At 41.3% G+C, this 26,306-nt stretch overlaps 1 protein-coding gene and 2 long non-coding RNA genes across 4 annotated transcripts; all 3 read left to right on the top strand.

The window, feature by feature from the left end:
* Positions 1-436: 436 nt before the first annotated feature.
* LOC129163913 (uncharacterized) lies at positions 437-1,302 on the top strand. The gene is made up of 3 exons (XR_011516145.1): positions 437-552; positions 693-876; positions 1,218-1,302. It is a non-coding gene; the product is annotated as an uncharacterized lncRNA (long non-coding RNA).
* A 16,216-nt stretch (positions 1,303-17,518) lies between these two features.
* ndfip2 (Nedd4 family interacting protein 2) lies at positions 17,519-25,943 on the top strand. 2 transcript variants are annotated; one of them, XM_015952544.3, is made up of 8 exons: positions 17,550-17,726; positions 22,917-23,103; positions 23,208-23,338; positions 23,779-23,866; positions 23,976-24,100; positions 24,843-24,909; positions 24,995-25,100; positions 25,183-25,943. In XM_015952544.3, the coding sequence occupies exons 1-7, from the start codon at positions 17,700-17,702 to the stop codon at positions 25,096-25,098; spliced, it is 729 nt and encodes a 242-aa protein (XP_015808030.3). In that variant the 5' UTR covers positions 17,550-17,699; the 3' UTR covers positions 25,099-25,100; positions 25,183-25,943. The 2 variants fall into 2 exon arrangements, with proteins under 2 accessions (XP_015808029.3, XP_015808030.3); XM_015952543.3 differs by having other exon boundaries at positions 17,519-17,726; positions 24,995-25,330.
* Positions 20,504-20,931, top strand: LOC139062669 (uncharacterized). Its single transcript, XR_011516241.1, has 3 exons — positions 20,504-20,593; positions 20,690-20,755; positions 20,846-20,931. It is a non-coding gene; the product is annotated as an uncharacterized lncRNA (long non-coding RNA).
* Positions 25,944-26,306: the final 363 nt, after the last annotated feature.

Here is a 26,306-nt window from a genome sequence, read left to right as displayed (position 1 = left end):
CGTTTGAAGAGGGAGGCTGCCCACCGTGGTTCTTCCGCGATTTAGATGCAACCCACCGACTCTGCTCCCCCACCCGGCGGGCTCCAGTCTGAGGTGAGTAAGCTAAATAAACGTTTTAACATCTTCTAAAGACAATTCCCTACCTAAATGCAAAGTCTGAGAGACGTGGTTCACTTCCTTTAGCTAGTCAGTCGGCAATTCTGCAACAGTGTCTCTAACTGACGCAGCACTAGTTGACAGACAGCATTACAGCGTGAAATCCAGCTTGTGACCCGATTCTGTAAGGAATTCTATTCAGGAGGTCACATTTCAGGCTCTCCACATCATGTGTGACTGACTTTTACGTTATAACAACGATCACACACTAGGAATGTTATAAAGTGCCTATATAGGATATTCTTTTGTATATTATCTGACTTTATAAACTCCCAACAACAATGTGCTTATATATTTTTTTTCAGGCTAAATCTACCCAAGACACTGGCTGTCAGACTGATTTAGCTGCAAGAATGCACTTGTCCAGGCTGATGTGAAACCTTCCCTGTAGCAAAGGTGAATTATTTTTAATAATCTTCTATGTAAACATTTTATTATCACCTTCTAGTTTTAATTTGTTTTACAGATTATTGTTACACGTGATTTTATGCTCTTTTAAACATTTATAAATGTGCTGCTTCTTTGTTTTTACATAGCTAGCCAGAATGGAGTTCACAGCCGCAGTGTGTCTGGTGACCCACAGGGACCATGATGGAAATTCATCTTCCAGAAAGTCCCAGAGCAGCGGCCACACCCCCTGAAAAGACCAAGATGTGAGGTGTCTGCTGTTGATTCCAGCTTCCACCTCAGTGACAGTGCAAGCTCAGTGAACTGTTCAAGGTAAAAAAAAAAATTTAAACATTTCAGAATTTTTAAGATATTAACAATTAAATAAGTATGTGATTACATCATGAAGGAGGCTACTGATTCTGCCCCTGTGACACTTGGTGGTGACGTGTGAGCTGATTCACCTGGAAAATAACTTTTACATTAAATATTTTGTTTTTGCTATCAAAAGTAATTTAACTAATAACCTGCATTATTGCAGGACACTCAGCAAAATATGGACTCTACACCATGAGGCAGGCACACATTAATATTCTATAAGAGCACATAAGGTGAGCAACACCACATATTGTACACTGTCCTGAATTTGTTTTCTTTCTGCATCTCATCATTAGCCTGGCTGATCACCTGATAACTCCTGTCATCTGGTTATGACAGCATGAGGATGTCCTCACACACCTGTAACCTATCAGCTCATCTGGCAGAATAGAGAGAGAAGAGACAACACCACATCTCCTGTTCCTGGAAAGCCTTCAGCCATCCTTCGATGACTGAGAACCTCCATCAGCTCTGTCTCCTGTCTGCCTACAATTATTATAATAAATATTGTGTTTGACAAGTTTTTTGTGCTGCCAAATATCTCATTTAGATTCCAGTTTTGATATTTTAATGGATATTTATAAATTACATTGATTATCACATTTTTGTTGCATGTTTAACTAGCTCTATTGTGATGAATTAAACTAGCACCTCACTGTTAAAAGCTCGTTTTAATTTCAAGCATGTTTAAGTATTTATGGACATGAACAAAAACAGGAAATATATAAATTGAGATTTATTTAATTAATATAACAAATAAGGGGGAAAGAGTCATTGAAAGGCACATTCTTCTGGAAGCTCCTGATCCTGACGACACCAGACCAGCTGCAGACACCAGAGGACCTAGAACCGAGAGAGCAGCTGTTATTAGTAAATAAATAAAGAAATCAGGGCAGTTTTAGTGGGCTGAACACATTACAGAATAATTTTCTCATGGGGTATTTTCATAACTTTATATGCAGCAGACTGTAACTTGAGCCCAGGGCTACCGGAGAGCTGCTATCCAGCATGTTTCAGTGGATTTTCCTGCTTTAACAGGTTAGATTAGCTGTTAAGCAGCTCAGCTATTTGTTGCTGATTAAAACCAGGTGTGCTGAAGCAGATAAACCTCTAAAACATGCTGAATACTAGCTTTTTAGAGCCGTGGAGCCAAACACTGCAGCTAATCCAATGCTATGGCTAACGGCTACTTACCTTTCAGAGGTGGTTCTGTTGGGTCGGTTCTGGGAGTTTCAGGCAACTCACACGCTCAAAACAATAAGACTCAGGTCCGCTTGTCTCCTCCAAATAGACTTGGTCCCTTTCTTCTCGAGTGTCTGGGTAAGGAGGGGGAGAAACGTCCTCCACTTCGAATAACTGCTCAGAGTGAAGGGAGCTAGCTTCGTCTAGTTAGCCATCGTCTTCGTCACTGCCGCGGCTCCGCCCTCTCGGTCCTCCAGGCAACGCCTACTAATGTTGCATTTTTTAAAATTGATACGTGGGTGGAGAAGGACTCCGAGGCTCGATTGACCCGCTCTTTAATTTCTGCATAAATAACAGACAGATTGTAGGTCCGATAATTTTGTTCCAGTTAAAAAGAGTTATGCTCAATAAAGAGCATTTTTATCAAAAACCTCACATCCTAAAAACTTCTATGAATCTAACTATAATTTGTTTAAATAAAAATTTTACAAGTTTGTCTAAATCATCCAGTATTTTAGCTCTAATCTAAACTTCTGCCCCAGCTGAGCTACACTCTACCCGTTTTTACTAGTCGCATAGCAACGGCATCTTCTACACACTGGATAGGTTTGGTACTGCTTGTCAAATCTGAGGCCCCCACGGAGGCCAAGTTCTGGCGTGATCTTATCGACGTATTTGTCTCATAGTGGACCAGATCCAGGTGATTGAACTCCTCGTAGACCTGAATACTCAGGAGGCACTGCAGACTACAGCTCCATGTTCGTGTCGAGAAACTCGACTCTTTGAATGAATTCTTTCAGATGTCTTCTTCCTTATTCTCTCCCTCCCTTCCGCCTGCAAACTGACACACTTTCTTCTAATTCATCGGCAGCATGGTGAGGGATGGATAGAGCGTGGGAGCGAGTGGGATTGATGAAGAAAGAAAGAAAAAAGAAAGAAAGAAAAAGTCTGTTTTGGCATCAAAAGGCTGTCTCAGGGACTCGGGGGAATACATTGACTTTTCGATGGGCTTTTTGATTATGTTTTTTCTGATTTATTAACTCGATACACAGCAGCTGCATTAGAAGTGTACTCTCAAATGTCCTCATTGCAATAATTATATTGCACACAGTCTAACTCGTCTCCTATAATAATTAACCATTATTTCATAACGTTTCTTGGCACTAGGACACGGTATTTTGATGGCTCATCTTTCGTAGTGCAAATTTGAGGATGACTAACTTTTCTCGAAGAGGCCATTGCATCTCCCCAAGTCATTAAACATTTAAAGGGCTATTCCCCAAGTGTTCAATGCTGCAGAGAATAACGCACCCCATTATATGTGACCCAGAAACAACTTGCTCCTATCTCGATTCCCATCTCCTTGCTGCAGTAATTATTAAGAGGAAAAACAAGCTCTTTAGAGACAGATTAAAGAGAATACCGTCTCCCTCTCGTCATAATGCTGTTTTGCTTTGTCAAAACAGAGGGGGGTTAGGGTTAGCTGGAGTTAGGGTCAGCGTGAGCTGGATATATGTTTAATTGAACATGACTTCATTCCTGCATCTGCACTTGTTTGGATAATTTGAATAAATCATCATTTGCTAAATTCACACAAATGTGATGGATCAGAGAATTACTGTCTCACAGTTATTGCACATAGTGAATGCATGTCATCGTTTTCTGTTTAGCTGCTTCACTGATGACTTTAGTCGGTTGAGATTAATCAAAATCTTTCCTGATTGAGATGAAATTAGGATTGGCCTTAATACTAAATTAGCCTAGGACTGCATGGAGATGGGTGATTCTCTGTGGCAACCCCTGAAGGGAAAAGCCAAAAGGAAAAGAAGATTGTTCACAAGGTGGCGTATCAGATTCCTGGTGAATGCAGTCTTTTCCATCATGTTAAAGGCTCAATATGCACACATTACAAATGGCTGTTGCATTGTCTTTGCTGTCCGGTTCAAAATACCACCAAAGTGCAGACATTTTCTCTCTCCTGAGGCGACACGTTAGCACTGTATTAGCTTGCTAGCTAACAGCTACATGTCATGGGGTGTTTCTTAATGTCAAGGCGCCTGGCCTTGCGAGGCGATGGCTTGCGAGGCTAGGCGACTTGCTTACGAGGACACTGCCCTTCCTTGGTCAAAGAAAATGGTTAAATGGAACAGACTTGCATCACGTGACCGCAGCTTCCATGGCGGTCACGTAATGTCACGTGACACAGGAGATAACATTATATTTTATACGTATTAGTTTCAATATAAATATATAACAAGACCTTTACTTTTCAAATTGTGTTTATATTTGTTAAATTAAATATATAAGCGAGTTACTACTCGCTAACCACCGAAGCTGCAACTACTAAGCAACTAACCAACCATAGATAACTTCTTTGGATCTAAAAAAATAACATTTTAAATTAGTTGACTTACTTTTAAACATGAAATTTGCCCCAGAAGTAGCTGCCAGCTTCTGATCCGCCATCCTTTTGAAAATACCGTGGTGTAATCTGGGTCATTTTTGACCAAGGTTAGGCTACAAGACATCCCCCGTGTATCCTTGCTCAGCTAGCTAAACAACTAACAAACTGAGAACACTCGCCTTGGTAGAACATGAACATTGGAACACGTCTTGGCGGCTCCCGATGACGTATCTCCTAGGCAACCGGGGTGGGGCCAAGACATCAAGGTGAGGTTCCTTGGCATTGAGAAACACCCATGGTCTCTGAATTCCCAGCTTGCCGTGTAACTAAGCAGTTCTGACTTGCTTTTAGCACCCCTTAGTGTCTGTTTGCCAAACCAAAAGAAAGACCTCCTCTCCTCGCTGTGCTTTTGTCTTTTTAACACCTTAATCTAACAGCTGAAATGTCTCCTTGCAGACCGGACAGGCAACTCTGAAGTTGCAAGTGGAATTTTTTGGCCACAGGGGGCGATAGGGACTGGGTGGTGTTTAATTACCCCTGTAAAGGATCGTTTTAGCACATACTGGCTCGAGAAAATGTTTTAAAAATGCGAAAAGGTTGCAAAGTATCCTTTTAAGGTGTTCAAAGAAACAATGAATATTGATGTAGTGGATTTTGCTAAAATGTGTGATCTGTGTAATTTTATTGATTAGTTTTGATTGGATTAACAAGCTAATGGCTGACCTGATTGTGAACAAGACCAAAGTAGATGGTTACGACAATCTACAAAAGCAATTTTAAAAACTTTTACATTGATACAATGTTTACCTCACTGGGTTATATACTAGCATTTTGTGTTGTGTTTTGTAAATTGCTGCAGCAGTTAGCTTTAGCATTTCCTGTTTCATGTGAAGCACTTTGAATGGGAATACAAAATATGTCCACCAGATTAATGGGCCATTCCCATCTGTACCGGGTCGGCCCGGGCCGGGTAGCGTAGGTTGCTTACATATCTGGGTGGCCTGGTATTTTTCCGGGCCAACCAAGGCTCATTCTCAGCCCTCTTCTCGAGGGAGTCTGCTTCAGGCCGACCAGGGCCGACACACCCACTGCTGACAGCAAATTCACACCTTCCATTAGAGCAAGCCTCTGATTGGTGGGTAGAATCAGCCCATTCACACCTTCCATTAGAGCAAGCCTCTGATTGGTGGGTAGAATCAGCCCACATGGGCTTAAGACAAGGATGTGTGGAATCAACCGGGCCAGGCTGGGGCCGACTGGGGCTACCCGGCCCGGGCCGACCCGGTACAGATGGGAATGGCCCATAAATGTACATTGCTCATTAAATCACTAAGAAATGTTCAGAGATGTTTTAGGACCGCAGTGTCAACATTGCTTTGACTAGCCTTTAGCATGTCAATCTGGACTCAAATAATTTCTATATTTCCAAACTGAAACTGTTCAAGAAGCTATCCAGAACAGGTCATTTTTGGTGAACATTACTCTAAGAGATTTTAGGCTTTTCTTGAAACTACATATTGGAATGCAAACGAACAGCATTCACAAATGAAAAGATAAATATCACATCCGTGTAAATTGTATATTCTCTGTTTTGGTTTGAAAACACTGGATCTTTTATGACTCAGATGCCTTTTTTTATTCCAAATATTCAAGTCTAACAGAAGTTCTCTCCGACTCCACTTGATTAGTGCTCTCCAGCGCTCCAGTTTCAGTTCTCTCACAAACTTCTCTTTCTGCCAATAATGACCAGCTCTGCAAGATGCAGTGGAATAATTTAAATCGTCCTGCAGTGCTTCAATCCGCCTGTCTCCTCTGGTGGATTCTGCATTGAAATTATTTGGTTTGTATTATGAAATATTTCTTTTTGATTTCTAAAACACCGATGACATCTCTTGGATTTATTTTTAGGAGTTTGATAAAATCCTCATTTGTCTACATGGACGTAATTTTCACTTTATAAGTGCAGGGACGGGGGGGACGGGACGGGGGGGGGGGGGGTCTTTACAGTATGCTCTAATGGTAAACAGGCTTCAACACTAACGGTTGTTTTCCGCTTGGACCTAGAGCTCAACCGGTTTCAATTTAATATAAAGTAATATTGTTTTTGGATGGTAAAAAGTGCAGGGGTCAAAACTTGACTTTGGAAAAAGTGTGTGTGTGTGTGTGTGTGTGTGTGTCTATGTTTGTCCAAATAGATTTCTTTCCATTTCCAACCAGCTGTTATGTCATCTTTTTGCTCTTATTCAGGTTTATTTTTTATTACGATCAAGTGATTTTCACTGGATGGAAGTGAAACCAGCCAACTAAGGAGAAATCTTTGTCAGATCTGCCCTCTACTGGACAACTCTAGGACATGCAGCCCACATGTGAGCAGTGCACTGCATCCCCCCTCCCTTCTTCTCCATCCCATTCCCAAAAAACACATCCAGACACCCCCGCATTCATCTGCAGACACAAAGAGAGGCGTGCGTATGTGATTAGTGCTCGCTGTTTTCACATTTCCTGCTAATTAGCGGCTGCACGCTCCTCATCGTAACGGTTATTTAAAAGACATTTTATTTAGCCTGCATCAATAGAGCCATGGATACCATAATTATATATCTAATTACAACATGTTTTCACTATGCAGACATGGGGTTTTATGACTATTTCTACTTTTCCTGTTACAATGCTGATTTAAAAGCTTTTCCTTTGCAATATTTCTACTCTACCTTTATGTTTGGTTTTGTCCTTTTTGTCATAAGGGGTGTAAAAGACATCAAACGGGATTAGTTGTGTGTGGTCAGTGTAGAAGATGTAAAAAGATCTTTCAAATATGATGTGATAAAGCAAGATACCATATGTTGGAGGTATGCATTGAATTAAACGATAATTTGCCTGTTGGTGAATATCTTCTTGAACAACCTCAGTTTAGAGAAGCTGAGGTTAGTGTTGATAGGATTGACAAGCTAATGGGTAGTCGCACTAGGGCCAGTTCCCAAGTTTTAGTTTTTATTTATTTATTTTTATGGTATCTTAAACTACCTTTAAGCGAGCAGGTTGTTATTCTGTTATTTAATTTTTAACTAGGCCTAATTCAATTCAGTTTATTTAATAGTCTTTGGTATTGTGATTTCTTATAGGTTCATGGTTTTAAAAAAAGATACAGTTGGTACGGAAAGCATTCAGACCCTCAGTTTTTCACCGTAAATTCTCTAATACAAGCCCGGTCCTTTATTTACTCAAGCGCATCTAGGGTTCAGCCTTAATTGGAAGGAGGCCAGAATTAGAGGCAGGTCTCAATTTGAATTTGTGCAAATTAAACTACCAGTAGAATGAATAAAAACAAGATTTTGTGTCTATTTGAACCTATAAAACACTAGGTTTGTTTATTGAAAATGTACAGGTAACATTGTACGTACAAATGCATATAGAACATGTACAACAAACACCGCTGTTTCAGGTGAAATCCAAGTATTGTAGTAAATGTAGCAAACATGCCGGTAGTGCATTGTAAACACTTGGTGATAATTATGTTATTGATTCATGACAAAAGGCAACAAACCCATTTCCACTCCAAAGTTTAACCGTTCATTTGTGTTCTTGGTTTGAAGTTAAAAAAAAATCTTTGAACTGTTTAATCCTTATCCTCCGTGTTAACAGAGTCGCTTTACCTTCAGCAGCTAGCGGTGATATCCATGTGGATGGTGGCAAGTAGGAATAAAAAACTCCCAACACATCAGTTTTCCTTTTCTGACGAATCCCAGCACTTTTCCCTCAGCGCCCTCTTAACAAACAAACATGTCCGTCACTGCCACTCACTGTGACACCCATCCATCCTTCTGCCAACAACTGGAGGGAAAGTGGGCCATCCCTTTATTAACTTCCCCACTGATTACACATTGGTGTCCCCTGTGGACACAGTCTAAAAGGGTGTTTCTCAATGTCAAGGCACCTGGCCTTGCGAGGCGATGTCTTGCAAGGCCAGGCGCCTGGCTTACGAGGACACTGTCCTTCCTTGGTCAAAGAAAACGGTTAAATGGAACAGACTTACATCACGTGACCGCAGTGGTCACGTAAAGTCACGTGACACGGGAGATAATGTTATATTTTATACATATAAGTTTCAATATAAATATATAACGAGCCTTTTACTTTTGAAATTGTGTACGTGTTTATTAAATTAAAAATACAAGTGAGTTACTACCCGCTAGCCAACGAAGCTGCAACTACTAAGCAACTAACAAACAATAGAGAACTTCTTTGGATCTAAAAAAAACATTTTAAATTAGCTGACTTACTTTTAAACTTGAAAATTGTCCCCGAAGTGACTGCTGGCTTCTGATCCGCCGTCTTTTTGAAAATACTGCGCTGTATTCTGAGTAATTTTTGACCAAGGCTAGGCTACAAGACACCTCCCATGTATCCTCACTCAGCTAGCTAAACGGCTAACAAACGGAGAACACTCGCCTTGGTAGAACATGAACATTGGAACACGTCTTGGCGGTTCCTGATGACGTATCTCCTAGGCAACCGGGGAGGGGCCAAGACATCAAGGCAAGGTTCCTTGGCATTGAGAAACACCCTAACACTCTGCAGTTCCACTTTACAACACTGAGTTAACTGCTAAAAACATTAGCACCTACAAGCTATTTGCAGTGAGGATGCGTGAAAACAGTATCAATCTGTTTACCTGCTGTTTTTGTAGCTGTGTTTCTAAGCTGTTCAATAAAATGCCATAAAAAACCTTTAGTAAACCCTTTCCTGTGATGAAGTGATCAAAACTAGCATTTTCCATTCAGTTTCTGCTCATCTTGCGGCCGGAGATTATGATCCACTATTCTGTCATCGTTCAGTAGGTTTCAATAAGTCATTTGCGGCGCACTACTTTCAGGACACAAAAAAAAAAAAAAAAAAAAACACCACTTTTTTTGTCCTGATTGCACGGAATTTGGGTATTTTTACATCCAGTCAACAAAGTAAATAAAGCCTGGGGCACACCGGAGGAAATTTTGAGAAGTCAAGTGGTCACACAGGATGCGCCGCGCCACCGCTGACCGCTTCTTGGAAAGTTGAACGAAAGTCACAACATCACGCGGGACTTGAGAGCAGGAAGTGACTGTTTATACATGATCAGACTTGCTGTCATATTTTGTGAGACTCTAATTCATTAACAGTGGGTAAGTACGCTATTTTTTAAAATATTTTAAGATCAATTGTACTTTAAAGTTATCAATACTGCAGCAGGGTTTGTGCCGGCAGTTACATTTGTGTCATAAAGCCGGCCACTATTAGAGACCGGCCTTTATTTACCCGCACTGACAGCAAGACTGACTAATGTAGGAGACCAGGCCTGTAATGGAATAAGGGCCAGTTTTAGAGGATTTACTATGCTAAAACCAATTAAATGAATATTTTTTCTCATTTAGGTACGCACAGCACCCACATTGACAGAAAAACTGAATTTCAGAATTTTTTCAGCTTTATTAAAAAAGAAAAACTGAAATATCACAAGGTCCTAAGTATTCAGAAGACACCCATACCCTTTGCCTGCCCCCTCAACCGTTCAAGGAAACACCCCTCACCACCACAACCACTACCAACAAACTCCCAATGAGACTCCAGCAGGTCCGACGCGGCGATCGACACCCCCATGCCCTTCACCCTTAACAGGCAGCGCAACCCCATCTTAACCCGTCGAAACTCCAGCGGCATTTCACCCACCTCCACCTGAAGTGCCGACACAGGAGTCGAAGGGTGATTTGCAAGCCAGTGGTTGTTTGGTGTGACCGGCTCTGCGACAGTTTGTTGAGCATGTTCTCGAGCCAAATTCGGCCTCCATCATTTGCGACAACCAGCCCACTATTGAAAACACATCACATTGGATTACTATTGACTTTTCAATTGAAAATTCATTTTAAGACGATTAATGATATTTTTTTCATGCTCTGAATGATTTAGACTCACATTTAATGTGGACAGCAATGAATGTATATTTTGTCAATTGCTTGTTTGAAAGTTGTTCATAAAGGTTTTTTTTTAAGTAACACAAACAGCGACCGGCATCCCTGCATGCGTTGTGATCAATGACTCAACGGTCACTGTCCCAATTCGGCAATTATTTGCACCCTTTTGCACACTCGAAGCCTTACTGCGCACTTCCTCAAAGTGCACTTCACAGAAGACCGTAGGGCGAGTGTATGGCAGACTCGCCTCTGTCAGTGCACCCCAGAGCGTCCAGTGTGCGAATGGGTGAATGATTGTGTTGTGAAGCACCTTGGGGGAGTTGTAGCACCCTAAGAAGGTGCTATACAAATACAGGCCATTTACCATGCCATTCCAATTTTTTTTGTATAGCACATTTAAAAAACAGCATGCCAGCTGACCAACATGTCCAGTATGTCCAATAACCCAATTCAAACACTGGAAATATCAGTCTATAGCTGACTTTTACAGATTTCCTCCACAGTATGGTAAAAGCATGAACCAGAACTCCTTCCATGGTAGGACTGAAAATTTTGTGCAACCATTTCTTAAGGATGTGATTCACATATATTGCATGCCTGCTAGCAGAGGTGTGACCAAGTCACTGCTTTGCAAGTTACAAGTAAGTCACAAGTCTTTCCAGTCAAGTCTCGAGTCAAGTCCAAGTGAAAGACAACCATGTCCAAGTCAAGTCCAAAGTCAATGATGTGGAAGTCTAAGTCAAGTCCAAGTTCTTAACCTTGAATTTTCGAGTCATAATCAAGTCATCAGTCCAACTTTAATTTAATGACAATGATAATAAATAAATTCCAGAAATAAAGCTTCTTAAAGTTTAATTTATTTGCTCAAACAAGCAGGAAGTGCAACTGAGGGTGATTATAAACAAAGTGCTGCTGCACTTAGCAGTACAAGATCAAATCCAGAATGAAGAACGATTTATGATTTTTGTCCATGTCGAGCCACTTTCGTGCTAAAATATCAAATATGCTCAAGTCATCATCAAGTCAACAGATGCAAGTCGATTCAAGTCGCAAGTCATTAGCGTTCAAATCCGAGTCAAGTCGTAAGTCAAGTCAGAAGTTATTAAAATAATGACTCAAGTCTGACTCGAGTCCAAGTCATGTGACTCAAGTCCACACCTCTGCCTGCTAGCTAGCTAGCAAGCCAAACATCAGTATCCCTGCAAACCAGACACGTTGTTTCCTGTAATACACCAACCCATCGGCCCCTCACCTCTCTTTTAAACAGAGCAAAGCTTTCATGGCATAAAAATGAGTCTACTTCACAGAAAAGCTGCAGGATCTGACAGAGAGACACCCACGCTTTCTTTATATAACACCTTTTTATAGCACCTATTTACCTTGAAACGATGTTGCCAAGTAACAGCATCCCGATCGTGTGGTGTGTGTGGGGATATGAAAGGGTGGTGTTGGTGATGGATGTCCTGAGGTGCTGTTATTGGCTGTGAAAGTAGGATTCTTACTGCAGCTGGCCAAATTACTCCAAATAATTTTTACTATATTGCAGGTCAGCTGCTGTTAATGGCTCCCATAAGGCTAAACTCCTCATGTTCAAAGATAGTTTTTATGTTTTCCCTTTTTTTAATATATTTTTCTGTTCCCTCTCTTGATCGCCCTCCGACTGCTTAACTGATACATGTAGTGCAGTAATCCTCCTTCTCGGTGAATAGGATTAATATTTAATTCAAGAAAAGTCTTTTATTGATAGCTCTCGCCGTGTAATCACTGTTCGCTGTGTTTGAGGTGGTTTCAGCCAGCTTTCGACAGACTGGAGGGAGGATGAGTGTGACAGAGGGTGTCTGTTTTTTAGATTTTAAAGGGTGGATTCATCAGCACTGCAGCAGAGTGACTCACTGGGGTTAAAAAAAACATAGATCTTTTCTAAGTTGTAAAAAGGGTGATGCACAATGTCCTTTAACTGCTATAGATATGGTTTCCTGCCCTGCTAGAAAAGCCAGCATTGGTGCTGGTATGCCGGACACATGCGCCGCTGGTTCCTCCAACCACCACCAGCAGGAAAGGATGGTTGGGTGTCTTGCCCAAGACAACCGGGATTGAACCGGCAGCCTTCCATTTACTGGACAGCCCGCTCTACCTCCTGAACTACTGCTGCCCCAGATTAGTTAGATTAGTTTGTAATAGTTTAAAAACAGCTTTATGCACATTACCCTTGACACTCTTTTATTTGTGTGCATAAAGGTCCCATTATGTTCTGATCCACTGCAAAGTTGATCCAGGATTATTCCAGAGGCACATGCCAACTTCACCAACCGGCCTCCTTCTCATTAAATACACACTATTAAAATTAAGTACCATAAATCCTCTAATACAGGCCCGGGTCTGTATTTGACTCAAGCTCATCAAGCTCCAGGCCTGTATTGGAAGGAGGACCAGAATTAGAGGCAGGCCTCAATTTCTATTTGAGCAAAATGAACTAATGGTTTGCTGGAGTTTTTGACAATTAAAATTGCGCCCACATTTTCAAAGTTAAACACATTTCTTTTAACAACGGTAGTTTCTGCTTCAGCCCTCCCCCCCCCCTCCCCCTGTGCAGCGGCCGCAAACTCACTGATGCGCCTGCAGCCTCTCGGAGTTCCTGCTGCTCTAAACATTAAAATAATTATTTCATTTTCTGTTCCTCACTTCTGATTACCTTCAATGGTGTCTGTTTGTTGCAACCACCAGGTACAAAAACTAACTTGTTTTTATTTGACTATTTTTCTGTCCTGCCTGTTTATTATCTTCCTGCATCTCCTCTCAATCCTAAAGAAAAACTGCTAACTGGGTTCATATATATTCACCTTATGAGTTACCTTTGAACTGCAGTTCTAAAAAAATCTACCGACCGCAAAAACAGAAGAGTGCTCGCCGGCCGCATCAGTGAGGTACGTCACCGAGGACAAACCAGGTGATGCGCCCCGATCCACAGCAGCGAAACGCATCAGGCACAAATAAAAGAATAAAAGACAGAAAACATAAAAGGAAATGAGCAGACATGAACGATTGCGTGTTAAATTAGTTTTTGAGGTGGCAACACCTGATTTGATAACGTTACTGTGGCCGTGCTCAGGACGCAGATGTCTGGAGCGCGTCAACAATCAGAGCTTTGCATGCGCAAGCTGGTTAAGGTTAGGATGGGGGTGAGGGGAAGGTTAAATTGCAAGAGGGTAAACGTCACAATTTGGTTAAATGTCCGTTTTAGGGCGGGTGTCAGTACCGACGCTCTGGCACAGCGCGTTGCCTCTCGACACGCAGGAGCTTGTCACCTGCTGACAGCAGGCTGCTGTCGTTTCCGAGGACCGCATCTTGCCGGTCATTATCACGTGACAGCGACTAGTCGATGACAGGCATAAAAAGTCACTATAGAGCGGGTAAGTCTACTAGTGACTAGTTCATACAACCCCTGCTACTACTCCCCAGAGTGTTCTGCAGCATAATCAGCACGTTCTCTTTGAACTTGATATCAAATTTTCGCCTCCACTTCGTCTCCGCACCTGCCATGGTTAAAGTTACCCTCGCGGTCTATCACTGGCAAATCAAAAGTGAGACGGATGACCCAACCGCCCCCGTACTTGCTTGTTACCACATTCCACCCGGCCACAATAAAAAAAACGGCCATTATTCACCTCCGCCGACTCCGACACCGGCCAAAATATGATACCCGGCAGTTAATTAAATACAGGCCAATATTAGAGGATTTACGGTATGTGCTTCCTTGCAGATCAAAGCTACCCTGGTCCTATATGGAAACAGGAATTAATCCAATGGTCTTTTTATGGGTCAAAGGTCCTTTGGGATTTACTGTCGAAACCAGAAACTGGTTCTGCACAACAATTTGTTATTTTTCTGAATCTGTCCTTTGAACGTGTTCATTTGTTTATTCATTTGTATGAAATATACTCCCCACCCAGTGGTGGTTCTACATGGAATTACTCCCCGGGCGAGGCCCCCTTTGAGCGCCCCCCCCCCACCACCACCACCACCACCCCACCTGCACGCACACACGCATGTTTTCTACAAACAGGCATGTTTTATTAGAACGACTATTGAACATTCATTTTTCTAAGATGCACATATTTATATTAATTACTATGAAGTTATCAGAATGTAAAGCAACATACATTATATACTGTATCAAAATATATAGAATCAAATATACAAAAACAACTAAACTAACTAAATATTAAGAATATATGAACATAATAAATTATAAATATTCTAAATAGCAAAAATATTTCACATATAACAAACTAAAGATAATCACTACAGCATTGCACTTAGAACAGAAAACACAAACTAAAATTAAAACCTATCCTTGATGCAACGTCATCAATAATGTCATCATATGAAATCTGCTCCCCTATTGAGTGATTGATACTAATCAGAGCCAGGTTAGTGAGCCGCCCCTGAAACATAGGTGACCTCAGGTCTGACTTGATCAAGTTTTGAAAAGCTCCTCTCAGCTTGAGCCACAGTGACTGGCAGAGCAGTCCAAAAGTTGGGGTAGATCTCCAATAGATCTTTATCATGATCCATAATATTTTAGAATTGCCTCTGAAATTGTAATTTAAACTGACATAAAAAAACTGTAGACTACCAAAAATGCCAACTTTTACAGAACAAATCAGGTAAAAAATAATCAGTGCAGCCATCTGCAATAAATAAACAGGATAGTTAGTGGTGACCCCCATGTAAAATGTTCTAGATGAGTCTCTGGTTCATGGGTCCATTAATTACAGCAAGCAACAATCAGAATACTTTATTAATCCCGAAGGAATTATTTAGAAGAGTAGCTTTTTGTTTTCAAAGCTGCCCCAGGCCATCACTCTTCCACCGCCATGTTTGACTGTTGGTTTGATCTTCATTATCTGAGACGCATTTTGTCCTTTTAGTCCACAGAATACTACGCCAAAAGTCCCGAGGACATCAAGGTCTTTTCTGGTAAACGTGAGATAGACCTTCGTGTCCTCTCAGATCTTGTTCTCAGTTCTTTTGTTGTGGAACTTCTTTAGAACAGAACATGATTTTGATATATGTTCGATTTTGTGTTTTCAGGCCAGTGCTTTCCTAACTTTACAGTTTTGGTAGTAATCAGACCTGGTTATGACCGGTGGAACTGAACTGTACTTTGTTAATGATAATAATCACAGTTATGATGTGTGGTTAAGAACAACTGTTCCTTTTGACCAGAGACTGTTGAGTGCAAACCACCCAGAGCCAGAACCAACGAGAATGAAATCTTTCAAAGGCTTTTTACTTCAGCAGTGGGCTGTTTGACAGGATTACACCTGAGCCTTAGAATTATTTTCATTTATTTTATTTACATGGGTGTTGATTTGAGCGATGAAGTTCTGCAAGTTTCTGTTAAAATAATCATGATATTCAGAGAAGTGTTTAAATAAAAAATTTAGAGCACCTGCAGTAGAAATACATTAATTATAAAAAGCTGTTGGCTCATAATATCAATAATAAAGGTTAGATGTTGGAAATTTTTAAAAATGCTCGAAAAAAAAAAGGTTATGCCTTTTTGTTTTTTTATAGGTTATTTGCATGAATTTTGCACTTCCAATGGGTAATTTTTCACCCAGGGTCAAATTTTACTTTTACATGAACATTTATTTAATCTTTGTTAAGAAAATATTTAAAATTAATTACATTTCATTAGTTGTTATATCAGAAGAACTTGAATGTAAATATGGTGATGTGGATGAAAATAGCACCACCCAGTGGTTTCAGCAGCAATTTCTGGTGTGCCATTACGTCATCAACATACGTGGAAATCCTGCAGTCCCCACAGTATCAAGTCACAAAGCATCAGACTCTAAATCGGAAATGAAAGAATTATCATTTCAAATTAAAGTACTTAAAATTTTATATTTATTAATATTATTATTAACAACAACAACAACAACAACAATAATAATAATAACAATGAAGTATGTCCATTAAAATTTTTCAGGATAAAGCAATCCCATTTTCATAATAATGTGTAATGCTATAGAACAAATTTGGTAATTCACAGTTGAGTACTGCTTTTGTAAAATTGTTACGTTTTAAAATATATTAATTAAGCTGAGTTTCATTTGTATAGCCAACAAGCACAATGATCACAGTGCTTTACAGAAAAAACCCCCAATAAAATTCAAATCAAGTTTAAGTAAATCTAGTAAAATAAAGGATTATTGTGATTTATCAATCTAATAAAATATAGTCAATTAGAATTCAAGAAATTATAACATCATGGATTAATGCAAAGCTAAAAATGCGGAATCATGAGATTTTTAACACACCAATGGTACCCAGGTGGGTGCAGGGGTGTCAGTTGTGAAACCCCAGGGATTAGTTATCTCGAATATTTTTATTAATCAAAATACCATACTATACCATTCTATTTTTATTTATATAGCGTGTTTAAAGATTGCATGGCAGCTAACCAATGGGGTGTGCGTGGAAGGAGCAAGATGCTCAGACAGAACAAAAACGGCGTTCCCAAAGTGACAAGAAACAAACATTAAAAATAATTATTTTGAAGTGATCATGAAATGTAAAAAAAAAAAAAAAAAAACCTAAATAATATTTTCAATGACATTATTTGCCTTTTTAAAACAGGGTTTATTTGTCTTGCTTAAATAGAATATGATGCCTCAGTGAACACCCATTGTGCTTTAGGGCATAGTGACTACTATTCTATTCTATTCTATTCTATTCCATTCTATTCTATCATATCATATTGTAGCATATCATAATCGCTGACTTTAGTATTTGTTAAAAATTGTAGCAATCTTGTTTTTTTACTCCAACCACGAAGTGCAAGTGGCTCTGTGCAGCTTTTTATTTTGTTTATGTCACCATAAATGTGTTAATTTTAATGCACTTTGATATATTCTTAAGCATTCTTTACCCCGTGTGTTTTGTTGCATTTAACGGAAAACGTTGGGAAAGTGTTTTACTTTGAAATGTCAGATCGGAAGCGCCCCCCCCCCCCCCCCCCCCCCCCCCCCCCTCCCAGCCTGGTTGACTGTTGCTCAACGTTGGCTTGTCTATTTTCCTCAGCGAGCTCATCGGGTCAGCAGCCATTTCTGTCGCCGTGTTTCTCCTCCTTTGTGGAATCAAATCTTTCCGTGACTGAGAACTCCGAGTGCATTCACAAGTCAGGCTCGTATTTTTGTTTTCTGGCCTGGCTTGTTTGCCGGCTGAATCTAGTCGGGATGGACCCAGCAAGCCGATACCAAGTGGTGAGTAAATCCCGAAGAGCAGGGATCAAAACAGTGGTGGATTACTCGGCCTTCTGCTTGAACCAAAACGGGCCTTGTTTTAGAAACATAAAAAAATATTTGCGCTTTAGTTGTTTAACTCCAACTTATTTTATTTACACATAAATACTCTCCAAAACCCTCTACCTAATTACTCTAGTCGTTTTTTATGTTTAACAAATAGCTTAAGTCTTTTGTTTTGATATGTGACAAACTACTTCCGCATTGGCTAAGCTAACATTAGCCGGCACGGCCTTACACGTTTGAAAAGATGTGTTTTTTTAAACAATTTATTTCCAAAATAGTTTTACAAAGTTTAAGGGACATTAAACAGTCCTTTTCACAATTTATGACAATATTAGATAAGCCTGATAGCACGTGTTTTAGCATAGAAGGGACTTTTTGAAGTTGCTTCCGTTATATATATAAAAAAGAAAAGTCCCGGAACATCTTAGGTGTGTTCTTGATGTGTCTTTCTAATTCCATGCTTTCGTTCTTTTTAAACACAGAAACAGTTTTGTTTACCTGTTTTGTAGAAAAGTCCCGGAGCGGAAACGATAGGCGTGTTTTTAAAGTGTCTGTTTACTTTGTAGATTTTAATTGCAGTACAATTTAAAAAAAAGGTACTTGAATATCAGGTGTGGTTTAGCTCAAACAAATACGTATCAGTTATTTTTAAACGGTGACATTTAATATAAAGTCAGTTTTTTTCTGCTTGTGGTTGTTTTTTTTTCTGTTGATTATCCCGCAGGGTAGCTCAACAACACACCAGCTTCCAGGAATTAGGTGGCCAGGGTCTTGACCGCCTCCTCTCAGCTTTCTGAGGGCTTGGGGGGGGGGGGGGGGGGGGGGTATTTGGACACAGAAGGCGGTTTGTGGCGGCGTTGTTAGCTTGTTATGTAACGCTTCATGCACTGATCCGTCCTTGGTTCAGAGCCACTCGTCCACTCACCGCCGGAAAGCAAATTCTCAACTTTATCATGACAAACACATCTCTGAAGCTTCTCCAGGTATTAGTCACATCCTTGGTTAGGACTAAGGGTGCTTCCCTTGTTTAGAGTTGAAAGAAAATTGCCCTTTCTTCATGCAGAACATTTTTTCACGATCCTTATTTTTTAAAGTCTACATCAGGACAGGACTATGCAAGAAGATTTGTTTTTCCAAAACTCTGACTTTTGTTGTTGCTATTTTTTTTGCAATTGTTTAGTGGCAGCTGCCTCCCTACTCACCCAGGAATTTGATTTAAGGCTACAAACAAGCTGAACTCCCTCAAGAAACGAGGTGGAAAAGTTTACCAACCTGCGTTATTTTTATTCAGACGAAGAAAATGTTAAAGATTGTGATTTTGATGTTCTCTCAGGGCTCCTTCCTGGCTTATCTTTGGTTTACGAATAGCGCTACGTGGTTATCTGTGGTTTTGGGTGACGTCTGATTCGGCCTCGAAGCGAATTTAGAGCTTAGAAACTGTGAAACCACAGTCTCATGCTCAGATTGTTGGGTAAAAGAAACAAAAATGTCCCATTGAGTCAGCTCGTCTCAGCTTTGTTGACACGTGAGAGTACAGACTTGCCTGTAGATGTTTTTCTTCTGAAGGTGAGAAGGACTTGTTCCCTCGCTTCACCCTCCCAGAGTTCATTCCAGGCACTCTACCCATCATGTCCCATCGCTCCTCTGTAATTTCAAACGGCTCTTGACTCTTAGAAGGAAAAATGGGCCTAACTTTGCAGCTGGGCCTCTTGGATTTGGCGGAACGCTTCATTTGGTGATTGCGTTTATGCAGATTGCTTTTCCAGAGACGTACCAACGTGGCCTCTGGTGTCCTAACGCGTCAAACGCTGCCAGTACTCCTGTATTTATTTATTTATTGGAGCAATCCTGTGATAATTCAGACCTTTTTTTTTTTTACATTAGCAGTAATTTATCAGCTGTTGACCTCACTTTTCACTTAACCAGGACACTTGGATTATGCGCAGATTAGCTTTACTGTTAACTCATTCACTGCCAGCCGTTTCCTGATCGCTAGTAGCCTTCGATGCCAGCGTTTCTCACCGTTTTTACTGTGTTTTTAAGAGTCACGGAACGTTGCGCGCTAGGATGATGTCGATGCCAAAACTAAGAGGAGACTCACCTCTTACATCAGGAAGAAGCCGTGTGTTTCGAGCGTTATCCGTTCTTTCATAATCCGTTGTCGACTTGTGATCGGCAGACGCTTTTCCGGTTCGCGCCTCACTTTTTTTACAGGAACGGCCCAAAACGATCTCCTAATACATGGATGTTCTGCTTCCTGATCACGTGACGTGTGACGCATGTGGATGAAGAACGGCTTCAGGGCTGAGATGTTTGTTCTCTCAGCGCGGGGGCTCGTTCCGATGCTCAAACAGTAAAAAAATGCAAATGACGACTTTAGTCGTCAATAGCAGTGAATGAGTTAATGCATCTTCCAAAAATCAATTCTAAGCTAGAGACGTGACGTTGATAAAGGTTTTAGTTCCACTTCAGCCCTAAATAATCACAATAGCAGCATAATTGATCCTAAAAAAGAGCAATATTTAAATTATCTTCTCATATTTTACAAGCATCCAGCGGCCTAGAAGTCTAGACAAACCGTATCGGTAGCTAAAGGGTTTTGCTCTGCAGGTTGGTCTAGCCATGCTCCGTTGGAGCTCAGCAGGTCTGCCATTGGCTCAGCGAAGTTCAGGCTTGACCAACCTCAGCTCTCTGTTTGGAGTGAGACGATGAGCGGGCCTAGCAACATTACTGCTGAGCTTCTGTTCCTTTTGTATGATGACGGCGGAGCTGCCACGGAGAATAACTACAAAGGGGGGACGACACTTAACGGTTTGATATACGTCAGTAAAAGACCCATTTGCTGTGTTGTAAACATAAACAGTTCTTCCAAACATGACTTTCAGGGCTTATGTAACACAATTTCTCTGTTTTATTAGATTTGACTTACAAATTCTTAACATCATTTCATGAATTCTGGCGGATTTGATCGCTATACAGTAAAGGTGTTTATATTTCAACCTTTTCCTGTTTGACCCGCTGATGACGATGGTCATGATGCTAAACTTCCATCGTTTTGTTGTTTGTGTTATCAGCGGACCTCTTCGCCTCAGCTCTCTACAACTCGACTCCGCCCACTGCATCGGACATCCTGGTATTTTCTGGTTTTGGCGCACGTGTGGTGTCTAATTCTGTGATTTTTCACGACTTGAAAATGTAGTTTTTTTGACAATTTAGACAGAACCGGCACCTTTCAGGCTTTAATATTAGGTAAATACAACCCGAGTTAGGGCTGGGCGATATGGCCTCAAATCTATATTGCGACATAATCTGAAGCATGTGCGGTAACGATATAAATTGCGATATATTTTTTCCTCTGTTTATATATGTCAAAATGGCATGCTTTAAATATCCTCATGTGGCAAATTTATGCCACTTGAGGCATATAGGCCTCCTCCTCCGCCCACTCTATGCTTGCGGTCACTTCTGTTGCCCCAATGTCAGCAGGGTGCACATCTTAGTGACGTCATGTGTTATCGCGGTATTGCGATATCGCCAAAAACTCTATTATTACCCAATTTTATATCGTTTCTACCTTATATCCAGGGTCCGAAATTAACACTCGCCAAATGCGAGTAAATTGCTCCATTTGGCGAGTAAATTTTTGAGCTCTACCTGCCACCTGGCGAGTAAATGTTTGCACCAAATTAGTTATGTTTATCAGTCATCTTCCACGGATTTCTGATACTCCTCCCGCCTGCATGCACAAACGTACGCGAAACGTGAACGCCGCATCCAACGTCATTTCCACCTATCCCATTCAATCAGTTTATGAAGTTAGCCGTTAGCTTCGTGTTAAAACTAGCGGTGAAATGTGGCGGTTTTTAACTGGAGTCAGCCAGCCTTCCAAAAGAAAACTCGTCAAACTGGAAGAAAAACCACCAGGACCAGTGGCAACCAGAAGATTTTGTGAAAAGTGGCGAACTGGAGATGGCGGAGTTGTGAGACAATGGCTACATTATGATGGCCACTTAGCGTTGCTGCCTTTCACAGACAACTGGCCCTCGGCATTCTTCAAATATCCAAAAAATGCCCATAGTACCGACTTTGTCTTCTTTGAGGGATAATAAATGTCCCGAGCGCTGCCGTCTCCTCCTGCCATTATTTCAGCTTTAGCTTAAAGAAAATTTTGGTCGTAAACAACAAAGCGCGCATGTGCCGCCGATAACTTCCAGATGATACGGTGGCTGGTAAGGGTCACCGCGCCTACACCGCAGCCACGGTAATTCACCGAGATAATTTTTTTAAAACAAGACAGTTATTATTGTCAACTTTTTTACCAGGGTTTACTGCTACACCGGTTACCGTGACAACCCTAGCCCTGACACACTTTCAGATATTCTCATGGTGCAGCTGTGTTCTCCAGAGATCAAGGACTATGACCCAAATGAGGCTTTGAAACAAAGACGGTGTCAGAAGCAGGAGGCCAGACTTCATGGACGGAGAAAACAAGGAGTCTGACTAGATTTCAATGAAAGAGTTCATAAAAACATCTCTAATAATAAATAAATAAATAGTAAAAATGTCAAAAGAGTTGTTTTCCTTATTAATTGATGTTTTAATTATTTTGTCACTCTGTTTGGAATCAACATAATATAGAATTACATGCTTTAGGTAGATCTAAATCATTTAGAATTTTGGCCGGTAAAAAATATGCTTGGCCGGTAGAGTTTCATCATCTACCGGCCAACTTGGCCGGTGAGTAAAAAATTTAATTTCGGACCCTGCTTATATCGTTTATATTGCCCACCCCTAACTCGAGTTAAACATCACATGACACACCAGTCACTATTTACCCAACGGAGGAAAAACAGAGGTCAGGGGGGGGGTCGGGTGGGACAACAATCATCAACAGGAGAAAATGTGCAGCAGAATCGAGGAGTTGAGTGTTCAAAGTTAAAGGGAAACATTCTTATTTGGCAGGAGAAACCCAAACAGCTGAGAGCGCAGCTCTGGTTGGGGCCTGTGTGTGAAAGCAGAGCAAAGCTCATTGAGTTGCATCATAACTGCCTGCTGGTATAAAACTCTCATGCCAGGTTTTGGGTTTAGTTCCGTTTACTTCTCCTTGCTCGTTGGTCACCTTCCGCGCTCCTGCTTCTCCTCCAGTTGCACAACGAGGACGACTCTTCAGAAGCCTCCACCAGCCAGCAGCAGCCGTCCACCTCAGTCCAAGATGTCGGGCAGGATCAGAACCAGTCTGAGTCCAGCGCCGCCGCCGTGGCAACAGTGGAAGCAGAGGCGCCTCCTCCTCCCTATGCTTCCATCGACCTAGGAGCGACCGCTGCAACCCCTGGTATTAGACTCGTGGTTACGTTTCCAAACTCTGGTTTCACTTTCAGGAATAACCACCGGGTTTCAGTTTTCCTCTCTTGTAACTGAGTGACCCTGTTTCCACAGAGACCAGTTTCCAAGGTGACTTCCCAGTGCCTCCACCCTACAGCGTGGCCACTTCACTGCCCACGTACGACGAGGCTGAGAAGGCCAAAGCGGCCGCCATGGCCTCCTCCACGGTGGAGGTGTTGCCTCGGGTAAAGAATTAGTCTGTGACTCAATAGGATACCTTTATTTTTTGTTTTTGATTCCCTTTTTTCCTCCTTTTTGTTTCTTTTCTCTTCGTCTCTTTTCACCCAGTCATCTGCTCCGTGTTTGAGGAAAAGAAAATTCCGAGAACGATTTGTGACTCGGTTTTCTCGAGTCTTCTGGTCGACACCCCCACCCGTCTGGCTTGCACACTAAAACAAACGCTTCGAGGCGTTGGCTGGTTTCTCTTTTCCTTTGTTTGTTTCTGCATTCCAGACCCCTCCCACATCAGAGCAGAACATCAACAAGATGAATGAACACAGAGTTCCTCGTCAGCATTTTCTTTTAAAGCTTGAATGAGTCGTTTTCTAATCAGCCAGCGGAGAGCAGATGTGTTCGACCCGTCGGTTGATTTAGATGACTCTGTTTTTGTGCGTCTCTGTTTAAGGACGAGGACTTCTCACCCAGAGACGATTTCAGTGACGCAGAACAGCTTCGCGTTGGAAACGACGGGATCTTCATGTTGGCCTTCTTTAGTAAGTTCTCGTTCAAACATCACCAAGAAAATAAAACGTTTACAGAGATGTGCGACAGCTGAAATGTAATCAGCAGCACTGAAGCCAATCTTGAGTGATTGTTTTTCAGTGGCCTTCTTGTTCAATTGGATCGGGTTCTGCCTGTCCTTCTGCCTGACCAATACCATCGCCGGGCGCTACGGCGCCATCTGTGGTTTCGGACTTTCCCTCATTAAGTGGATTCTCATTGTCAGGGTAAGTTAGGGTTTGGGTTAAAGCTTCATTTTCTGTCAGCCTCTAAGATTTTGGGGCCTTGTCTTAATGTACGTTAAATATTGCAGTGTTTTAAAATCCAGTCTTGGCTACGGAATTAACAATAAATCAGTAAATGATGTCATCGAAACATCACATAGCATTAGTTTACGTTTTTAGTGGTGTAAAAATGTTGCCAGTGTGCGCCTTTGTGGTGAGTTTGGCCCATTTCCAATGGTTTAACTAGCTAACTTCCATTTATCTGTTAACGTTTAACCCTGATAACCACAGAGCCTCCTGGAGAATTCCCTAAGTGGGAGACGGGAAAAGCTGAACGTTAACTAGAGAAAAAACCTTGACCACCAAATATGTTTACACTAGTATGACTACCCTTTTTCAGTTATGAGTAATTTAACGCGTTCCTGCTTCCAAACCAGTAATCAGATTACAGTAACTTAGCCAAGTCACCGTAACTATTATTCTTTCTGCTTTTGTGAGTGGGGAAAGTTACTGATGCTCTTAGTTTTAAAATCAAGCGATTGGAAAAGTAACTTACTTTAAAAAGTAATCAGATTACTTTTCTAGGTAACTGGCAATACTCTTATGTGGTCTTAGAGCCATCTTGGATGCAGCTGCACCAGGAAAAACTAAAATATTTAAAACATCTGCTATTATTTAGCCAAATGGCTCGTTTTCTGTCAAATTTCTCAGCAGCTGACGATAGAAAATGTTTTTTTCTGTTCAGTTCTCGGACTATTTCACTGGCTACTTCAATGACCAGTACTGGCTCTGGTGGATTTTCCTGCTGCTTGGTGAGTCCACAGGAGTTGAAAACAAAACCAAAAAGAAAGATTTGGCCTTCATTCTAAAGAAGAACCACATTTCTCCCCCTCGCAGGTCTCTTGCTGTTCTTCAGAGGTTTTGTGAATTATCTTAAAGTTCGCAACATGTCAGAAAACATGGCCACCTCTCACAGAACGCGCCTCTTCTTCCTCTACTAAAGGTACCAGTCACAGCAGGCTGGAGAGCGCACTCTGCTGGGCGCTCTGAGGTGCTGTAGTTATCGGGTATCCCCTTTTCTCCAGGTATCCCTAACGGCATTCCTTCCCCCGCCCTCGTATGACCTGACTCAGGAGCCCGACAGCGAAGAGAGGAAACGGGGAAGGAGAAGAGAAAAGAAGACTGACGTAGGGAGAAATCGGTGTCATTACGTTTGTCTTTGAAATCCCTGGAACATTTAGGTTTCCTACATTTGCCTTTGATTCAAACCTCCTCAGCTCATCTGTTGCGCCTCAAATGCTGGACGGCTGTTTAGATAAGAGATCGCTGAAGATGCTTTTACTCCGAATGAGCTCTCGTCAGTAAAACTAAGTAAACCACTCTGGTTACTCTGATTTAGATTGTTGCTATTCCAGTGTTAAAGGCAGCTTGCTGCCGAGTTTAAAGTGGATTTCAGCTTCAAACTGGGGTCTTTTTTGTCTTAACTGTTACACATTACAATTAATCTATAAACGAGTGTGGTACTGGTAAAAAAACAAACACCTTTTTAAATTTAGGGTGTTATGATCAAGTCTTACTTTAACCATCTTGTAGCATTCTTTCTGAGTTTGACAGCGGGAAGCTAAAACGAAACCTCAGTCTTTTCCTATAAAACCAAGAATTATGAACCTGAAGAAACTGGATGCACCCTCATCTGTTTACATGTCATCCTTGAGCTGACGTGTGAAGTTGTGTCAACGCCCAAGACATTTTAGGACAATGAGTCAAATTTTAAAGTAACAGTTTACCCAATAACTGATCTTTTCTATGAACAATTCATTTAATAAATTAGTTTATCTTAACTTATTTATTGGAAAAACAATATCTAATGATTGGTTTATAAAATAACTGATTCAACGTTGAATTGATTTATTCAATAGCTGATTCATTTTATCAGCTTATCAAGGAATCCGTTGAGTGACTAAAGCCGGGCGTACACTGTGTGACTTTTTCACTTTTTTGAGCCGATTTTCCACTCGTGCGAGAATCCACGAGATCGGGGCGAGTTTTGCGCTGAGCGTGGTGTAGTGTACAGGGGGTTACGAGAGGTGATTAACGCCACGTGACCAGCTACCGATCAGCAATCGTGAGCTCGCACGGACGTCTGGCGTGTTTGATATTTCGCTCGTCCCTCGTGAGGGTATCGCACTGTTGAAGCGGCGCTGCGAGC

This window comes from Nothobranchius furzeri, chromosome 14, assembly GCF_043380555.1.
Source record: "Nothobranchius furzeri strain GRZ-AD chromosome 14, NfurGRZ-RIMD1, whole genome shotgun sequence".
Lineage (NCBI taxonomy): Eukaryota > Metazoa > Chordata > Actinopteri > Cyprinodontiformes > Nothobranchiidae > Nothobranchius > Nothobranchius furzeri.
The sequence above is the reverse complement of the archived record's forward strand: the minus strand, read 5'-3'. Positions and strand labels throughout refer to the sequence as shown.

Coding starts and splice junctions, on each gene's coding strand:
- ndfip2 (XM_015952544.3), top strand. CDS start 17,700: ATGGACCCAGCAAGCCGATACCAAGTG. Junction 24,101..24,842: donor AGTGGATTCTCATTGTCAGG/GTAAGTTAGGGT, acceptor TTTTCTGTTCAG/TTCTCGGACTATTTCACTGG. Junction 24,910..24,994: donor GTGGATTTTCCTGCTGCTTG/GTGAGTCCACAG, acceptor TCCCCCTCGCAG/GTCTCTTGCTGTTCTTCAGA.